The sequence below is a fragment of the Acomys minous genome (genome assembly GCF_964271855.1).
Source record: "Acomys minous genome assembly, chromosome: 16".
NCBI classification, from domain to species: Eukaryota; Metazoa; Chordata; class Mammalia; order Rodentia; family Muridae; genus Acomys; species Acomys minous.
Window position 1 is genome coordinate 34087179 of NC_140498.1, and position 8642 is coordinate 34095820.

The 8642-nt window shown below is 48.6% G+C and overlaps 1 protein-coding gene across 1 annotated transcript; it reads left to right on the plus strand.

Annotated features, from left to right (window-relative positions):
• The first annotated feature begins 756 nt into the window (after nt 1–756).
• On the plus strand, nt 757–2172 carry FBLL1 (fibrillarin like 1). Its single transcript, XM_084761247.1, has one exon. It carries the CDS (start codon nt 1047–1049, stop codon nt 2013–2015), a length of 969 nt encoding a protein of 322 aa, XP_084617373.1. The 5' UTR covers nt 757–1046; the 3' UTR covers nt 2016–2172.
• The last annotated feature ends 6470 nt before the right edge of the window (nt 2173–8642 follow it).

The window sequence follows — 8642 nt, forward strand, 5'->3', positions numbered from 1 at the left end:
CAGGAAGGATGTTGCATACATAATAAATAATAAATCGTTACCGGGGCACAGTAGCATGAGCACTCAGGGAGGTAGGGGCAGGTATGGATCTCTGTGAGTTTGAGGCCAACTTGGTCTACAAAGCGAGTCCAGGATAGGCAAGGCAACATGCAGAGAAACCCTGTCTCTACAGACCCCTCCCTTTCCCTCCTACCACCGAAAAAAAAAAAAGGCTTTATAATCTTCAGGGTGGGGAGGAACCAGTCCTGCCATCTCTGTCTGTGAGACAGGAAAGAAGATTAACTGTGTGCACATCTAGAGATTCAATATCATCTTCCTGGCTCATAATCAATCAGGTGCATTCCGCCTCTCTGGACTTGGCACTTAATTCCACTAACAGGGAGGTCAGACAGTTCAGTTTAGGAAAGGCCCCAAAGACACCAACAGTGGTCAAAGGGGACTTGATTTTGGTCGCTGTCCCTGGTACTGACTGAATGCTAAAGCCTGTGCCACTTAAGTCTCAGTTTGTGTCCCCGGTGCTGCGCATTGCTTCCCTCTTATCTCAAGGTTTGATTGACAAAATAGCTTTTTGGTCTTTGAAGCAAAGACAAAAAAACTTGGAGGGTAAACATGCCATTTCCTTTCACGTTGAAGTAAGTACCATATGAATCGGGTTACACGTAAGTCTCTTGAGGCCGCACGGACAAGCATGGAACAATGAGCGGATGCACGTCTTTCCTGCCATAGAGAGCCAGCCACTAGGAGGTCCAGGGGAAGAGCACCGAGTCCCCAGGAACGCAGAGAGTACCAGCGGAGAGAGAAAGCAAAGGGTTACAAGTGAGCAGGCTGCGTCTGCGCGCAGGTGGAGCAGGGGGGCCACAGGGTCTACAAGACGGCTCTGATGCAATCACGCAAGTCATCGCGTCAAAGCGTGGATCTGGGAATGCGGCATTCCGCATCCCACTGCGGCTAATCCTGCAGGCAGCCTCCGCCATCAATTTGTCTCAACTGCGTAGCCATCTCCCGGCAATCCCCGACCACCGCGGCAACTCCGGAGTGCAGGGGCTATGAAGCCGGCAGGCAGCCGCAGCGGTTGGGGCTGGAGTGGCAGCAAAGGAAGCGGCAAAGGAGGCGGCAAGGGAGGTGATGGGGGCTCGGGGTCCAAAGGCGGCTATGGATCACGCTCCCGCGGCTACAGCGGCGGTGGTGGCAGAGGTCGGGGACGCAGCAGCGGACGCGGCGACAGTAGGGACCGCGGCGGCAATAGCCATCATCGCCGTGGCCCGGGCAGGAACAAGAACCGCCGCAGAAAGGGCATCACCGTGTCGGTGGAGCCGCATCGGCACGAGGGCGTGTTTATCTACCGCGGAGCGGAGGATGCGCTGGTCACGCTGAACTTGGTACCCGGAGTCTCCGTGTATGGTGAGAAGCGCGTCACCATAATTGAGAACGGTGAGAAGGTAGAGTACCGAACATGGAACCCCTTCCGTTCCAAACTGGCGGCTGCCATCCTGGGCGGCGTGGACAAGATCCACATCAAGCCCAGATCTAGAGTGCTGTACTTGGGCGCAGCCTCGGGAACCACTGTCTCCCACGTTTCTGACATCATCGGCCCCGACGGCCTGGTCTATGCGGTTGAATTCTCCCATCGCGCTGGCCGCGATCTGGTCAACGTGGCCAAGAAGCGCACCAACATTATCCCGGTACTGGAAGATGCCCGGCACCCACTCAAATATCGCATGCTCATCGGCATGGTGGATGTCATCTTTGCCGACGTGGCCCAGCCAGACCAGTCCCGCATCGTGGCGCTGAACGCCCACACCTTCCTGCGCAACGGAGGCCATTTTCTGATTTCCATCAAGGCCAACTGCATCGACTCCACAGCGTCTGCTGAGGCCGTGTTTGCGTCAGAGGTGAAGAAGCTGCAACAGGAGAATCTGAAGCCGCAGGAGCAGCTGACTCTGGAGCCCTACGAAAGGGATCACGCTGTGGTCGTCGGAGTCTACCGCCCCTCTTCCAGGAGCAGCAGCAAGTAGTAGCAGCCCCAGCAGCAGCAGCAGCCCCAGCAGCAGCAGCAGCCCCAGCCAGGGAAGGTGCCCCCATACTGCCATGAGACTGTGTTGTGTCTTTGTGCCTGTCCTATTGTGTTGCTTCTCTGTTAAATGAAATAAACAACTCGCAAGTGAAGCCCGAGTGGGTTTTGCAGTGGCTCCAATTCACTCTCCGGTCTTAGTGGCCTACGCAGTTGGTATAGGGCCCCTTCTGGGAAAAACATAGGAGTGGAGTGGTATCTATTCTTGTCACCACGGGGTCCGATTTTTACACATGTATCTTCTAATCACCGGAGCAGGGAAAACAGAGCCCGGTGGTGATCTTTAAAATATTTCCTAGGGAAAAAAAAATGAGGCACTGTCTGTTCCTGTTAGTGGAGTCACATGACCAAGGCTGAGTCCTGGGAAGGATAATGGATGCTAACCTATTCAGCTTGATTTAAAGCATGCTTTGTTTTCTGAAACAGAATGTTGTTCCTTTGCAGCCCTGAGCTTAAATGTCAATCCTCCTGCCTCTACTTCCCCATTAGGCGGAGATTACATGTGTACCATGAGACCCAAATGCAACCCAGAATTTCAGCCACAATGGTTTTTACTTCATTTTTTTTTTTTTTGCAGTCACTGTAATTTTAACCATCTCTCCAGCTCTAGTGGGGCCTTGTGACCATTTTAGTGTTCCATGGGAAGCAAAGGGGCTTCCCAAGGTAAACAAACAACTAGCTGCCTAAACCTACCCAGGTGGTAGACTCTTCTTGCCATTATTTGGCATCCTTTGTGCTATCTTACACACACACACACACACACACACACACACACACACACACAGACACACACACACACACACACCCCTGAGGCCTACCTGGTTGTGTTCTCTCTTCCCATCTCCCTGAAGTATCTCTTTCTAAGGCTTCACAACAGCAAAAGAAGACAGGCAAACACATGGGCTGCTGGTCTGACATCAGTAAAGGGTGAAGGTGTCATCAGTAAAGGTCTTCAGAACAGCCAGCAAAGAGACTTCCAGGGACTATCCCTCTCAGAAGGGAATTCTGGGCTCAGTACATGGGAGTCTGGCCCTCAGAACTAACCCAGCCTAGCTTTGGAAGGTGGAAGCAGAAAGACTGAATTTTAGGCTAATCTGGACTACATGGTTTATTACAAATAAAAACAAATTCAAATGAAGAGGAGAATAAGCTATGGCAGAGTTAAAGATGCCCTAACGACCAGTTCCCCTGCCCCAAGCCCCAAACAGGCTTTAAGTGCTTTCATTCACTTCCCACTGGCAATTGCCAAGGTTACCAAAAAGAACCCTAGGAATGCATCATTTGGAGAGGGTTTGATTTCTTCATGATGTACTCAGGGTGGGGCTGACAAGATGACTCAGCAGGTAAAAGGAGTCTGCTGCCAACCCTGGTGACGGGAGCTCATCTCCAGGGCCCACACTGGTGAAGGTAAGAGCCCAACTCCCCCAGATCGTCCTCTGACCTTCACAAGCATGCATGGCACGTGAGTGTGTGCACACATATATACATTTAAAAAATGATAAAAAGACACTTAGATGTGTGCTCAGGGAACAATGCAGCTTGGCTTTGCTCCAGGGCGTACCTCCTTGAACAACAAAAGGGGAGAGTGTCACATCATCACACCCACACCAAAACCCAGGCAAAGTTACAGGGCTTATTTCTTTCTTTAGCAACCGAGTGGGCTGAAGCTGCAGGTGGAGACTTCTTTTACCACCCAAAAGGCTCACAGCCAGAAATCAAACATCAGACCTGCTCCAAAATCAATGTCATTTTCACTAATGTCTATGCTGGTCCTGTTGCCTTACAAAGCACTCTAATCCCACCACAGTAATGAGTGGCTGGGGTGAAGTGTGGAGGCTGGAACAGAAGAATTATCAGGGGCTAGGGGAAGATGGCAGGGAAGAGACTGGGGGGCCCTGCCTTCCTCAGAGCCAGCCCTGCCTGGATGATGATTTCTTAATTCTTCCTGACAAGAAAGGCACAGGGCACAGAGCAGGGACTTAGCTGTTTTCCTTGCAGCAGGTTCTCCCTTACTCCAGACAGTTACATAGGCTACTTCTGAAGATGCTGGAAATGGGGCCCATTGAAGATGAAGTGACACGAAACCCATCTTCTGCAGAGTCCCTGTGAATCCACATATGGCAGCTTGCTCCAGTATTTTGTCAGGAAGCTGAGGTAGGATCTCTTAAATCTAGGGGTTCACGGTAAGTTTGGAAACAGTCAATTCCAACAAATTTCAGATGGGTTGTGGGTCAAAGGAAGGGCACAGTGAGAACTGAGAGACATGCAAAAATAAAGAGAGAGGGGTCAGAGCAGGGAGGATGGAGCCTGGTTTGTGAGGTGGGTAGGGAAAGAATGAGACTAATCCAGTGGGAAGCAATCCTGAGGTAACAGAGACACCAGGATACTAGGTTTATTTAGGTCAGACCTACCCAGCAACCCTGTTTGGTTTTCCAGGAAGGTTTGTGTTTGGGTCTCTTGGTGTGTTTGTCTATTCAAGCCATGCTGACAAAATAACATCATGTCTCAAGGCCCAAGCCAAGATACTCATATTATGGAAAAACCAGTATCAAAAAATGAATGCTGGGGATAATGAAAGGCTTTATTCGCTGGCCTAATAATGGACGAGGAGACTCTGCCCACAAACCTGCTTCTCCCTCAAACTGGTACTCTCCTCCCCACCCCCACCCCGAGACAGGGTTTTTCTGTGTAACTCTCTTTGTAGAGCAGTGTGGTCTCAAACTCACAGAGATCCACCTGCCTCTGCCTCCTGAGTGCTGGGATTAAAGGCCCTGCACCAACATACCCGGCTCAAATTGGTACTTTTTAAAATTAAGTGCAATGAAACTAGAGTTTTTGTAGGTTTTCCCCCTTAACACTAAGGGAGAGATTTATTAGGAAGGGTTTTTCCCTAACAAGCTGTTCAGCATTTGACCTGGCTTTGGGGGTCTAAGTAGAAAATATCCTGCATTGAGATTTTTGATGGTTCGAATGATAAATGCCCCACCCCCTCCATACTATTTGAATGCTTGGTCCCTGGCAGCACTGTTTGGAGAGATGGTCCAGCCTTGTTGGACACTGGGCGGAGGCTTTGAGAGTTCATAGCCTCACCTCACAGTGTTCACTCCCTCCCCCCCGGCCCCCTGCTTTGTGTTTAAGGTTGAAAATGTGATCTCTCAGCTTCCCACTCTGGCTAGCTATTGTCAGACCTCCACCCTGCCCTGCCCCAACATTAGAGACTGTCCTTCTGGAACTGTAAGCCAAAATAAACTCTTGCATGCAGTCACTTTTGGTTATAGTGCTTTATCATAGCAAAAGAAAAGTCATGAGAGCCAGGCATGGTGGTGCATACCTTTAATCCCAGCACTCGAGAGGCAGAGGCAGGCAGATCGCTGTGAGTTCGAAGCCAGCCTGGTCGAGAGAGAAAGAGAAAGAGAAAGAGAGAGAGAGAGAGAGAGAGAGAGAGAGAGAGAGAGAGAGAGAGAGAGAGAGAGAGAGAGACCCTGTCTCGAAAAACCAAAAAAGAAAAAAAGAAAAGTCATGAATACAAGTTTTGTCAGAAATAACACACAGACTTGGTGGCTTATTTGATCCAAAAATTACAAACCCAGATGCAGCCTATGTCAAATCTGGCTTCTGAGGAGGGTTCTACCCCGTTGAGGATGGGCCATCTGTTTCTCACAGAAAGTGTTCTTTGGTATTCCTTCCTTTCCCTACAGGACCATAGGCCTGGTCTCATGACTTCCTGGATCTGCTACTGCCCCCTTGAGGTTACCTGAGGAGCTCCTTTAGGCTTCAACCTAAGAGATTTGGGGGAATACATTTAGAGTATAATGCTAGAAATGGGTGAGAATGTTAAAATGACATCCTTACCGAACTGTGAGAACTGGCTGAGGAGACCAAGTCCATCGAAGAATGGAGGAGCGTGGTTGGTGCATGTCATGCTCTCTTCACCCTCTCATCTGACTGTCAACAGATGAGACCAACAAGGCAGATGAGAAGCAGAAGTCAAAAAGCTGGGCAGTGTTCAGGAGGCAGAGGCGGGTGGGTCTCTGAGGAGAGAGAGCATGGAGAACTCACGGTGCCAGGGGTTGCCTTGGAGTGTAAAGGAACTTGGTCTAGCATGGTTTTTACAGGGTCTGGTTCCACTGGACTAGATGGAACTTGTTAAGTCTCAGAGTCAGCTCCACTGTACCAAGAGCCAGAGAGAAACCAGTCTAGGCCATCAACGTGTGCCAAGCATTAGAGGCAGTGAGCCTGGAGGCGGCTGCTGCTGGAAGGGTCACACAAGGCAGACTAGCCAGTAAGAGCAGAATGCAGGTCTGTCTTTGCACATGGCCCTCACCATCAATGTGAGGACCATGGACATGACGTCCCCATTGACCAGGTGTTACACATAAAGCCTGAACGAAAACACAGGCCATGAAACGGTACTTTCCTCTCCTATCCTAAATTCATCTGGTGAGTGCATTTGGATACCACTATATATTCATATTCATGATGCACTTGTTCTCAGGTATAAACCACTTGCTTGAATTTTATTATTTATTATTATTATAACTATGATTTTGAGAGTTTCTTTTGGGTAGTTCTATCCTGGAACTCTGTAGACCAGGCCTGCCTCTGCCTTCCCAAAGATGAGATTAAATAAAGGCTTGTGCTAACACCTCCAGCTACTTAAATAGTAAAGTTATGATCTTTAAGTTAAATTTTTAAAATGCTTTAAGTCCAACACTGACCCTGATGGATTGCTACAACACGAACACAGGGATCAAAGCAAGAGAACACCCCGACTCTGGGGCTGCTGTTCTTGGTGGTCAGGGTCTTGACTGAAAATCTCCAGGTTCTTGACCTTATTCAAGAACGAAGTAAAAGTACAGATTGAAAGGTAGATTTTTTTTTTCTAAAGTACAGATTAAGAATACACACCAAGACTGACAGCAAGAGGGAGTAGATATTGGAGTTGAGGGGAGTGTGGGGTAGGTGAATATGATCAAAGATACATTTGCATGCATATATAAAATTAGTAAAGTGTATTTTTAAAAATAACGATTGACAGTAGGTCATGTGAGTACAGCTATGTGTACTCAAAAGCTCCAGGTCACTGCCTGGAGTCAAAGGGAAGACAGGGCTGGCTACGAAGGGTCAGTCTGAACAGCTCTTCATTTTAACAGACTGGCTACATCAGGCAATCAGGTATGACCCAACAGCTATCCCACCCAGTGGGAGGGAATCTCAGGATTTAGGCACATTTTTTCTCCTACCTAGTCTCTGGACATGATGCTAGGAACTATCTCAGCAGTGCAAAGAGCACAACTGGAGGCCCAGCTGCAGGCCTGCTGCTCTGCTCTAGCCTCAGTTCTCCTCGTTCTGGACCAAGGTGATTTATTCGCCCTTCGGTGTAACACTGGCTCCCACTTTCCTCTGCATGCCAGCCCCATCTGGGTGAGAATAGCCTATCTTGTGCATTTTAACATCTTCCTCTGGGCTTCTGTACTTCCATTTAGAGCCCTCATTCCTGCTGTGTTCTCAGATTCATAAGCAATCAGGGGTGGGTAGCTCCAGTCTACCCTCATTGTTATCTCCCGTCCTGGTCAGTTTTATGCTATCTTGACACAAACTGGAGTCATCTCACAGGAGAAACTTTAAATCGAAAGAATTGCCTCCATAAAAAGGGGGCTAGCTAGCCAGGAATGGAGGGACTTTTGGGGGGAGGATCTGTTTCCTCTTAGTTCTCTCAGGAGGTCCCCCAAAGCCATTTTGTTGCCTGGAAGGAAAAAAAAAAAAGGTTACAAGCCTTTTATTCCAATACGTGTGTGGCAGAGGTAGGCAGATCTTTAAATTCAAGGCCAGCCAGGGTTACACAGAGAAGAAACCCTGTCTCAAAAAAACAAAGTAAGAGAGCGGGGTAGTAATGGCTGTAAAGCATATAGGCCTGTGGGGCATTTTCTTAACTAGTAATTGACGTTGAGGGCCCAGCCCATTCTGAGTGGTACCATCTCTGGGCTGGATGTGGGTGCTGTAAGGAAACAGGCTATACAAGCCATTAAACACTCCATGCCCTATCTATTAGCTGCTGCCTGTAGATTCCTGCCAGGACTTATCTCCATGACAATGAAATGGAAGTTTAAGCAAAATTACACTCTTTCCTCCCCAACTTGCTTTTGGCCATGGTGCTTCATCACAGCAATAGGCACCTTAAATAAGACATAACCTGCCAAACTACTTCATTTTTGCCAAGTATTTTTCTATCAGTGGTCCTGAAACCTCCTACACTTTGAAAATATTTCACAGGACTAGGTTAACTGCCCCATGACTTGGTGGGCTTATTCTGGAAGATTCTAGAGGTCCCTGGTTTGATTCCTAGCACCCACATGGTAGCTCACAATGGTCTGTAACTCTAGTCCCTGGGGATCCACCCAGGGGAACATCCTTTTCTGGCCTACTCAGATGGTGCACAAAAACAAACTGTGGGTAGATGATAACAGCTATCTACTGCACACAATTGGTTACTCTACCAAGTCTATCTCCTCCAATTAGTCCAGGCCAGCCACACACAGCACTGTGTTTTGATTTTTTTTTTTAAATATGT

What these genes read in the sequence shown, in the direction of transcription:
- FBLL1 (XM_084761247.1), top strand. Translation starts at nt 1,047, where the DNA reads ATGAAGCCGGCAGGCAGCCGCAGCGGTTGGGGCTGGAGTGGCAGCAAA.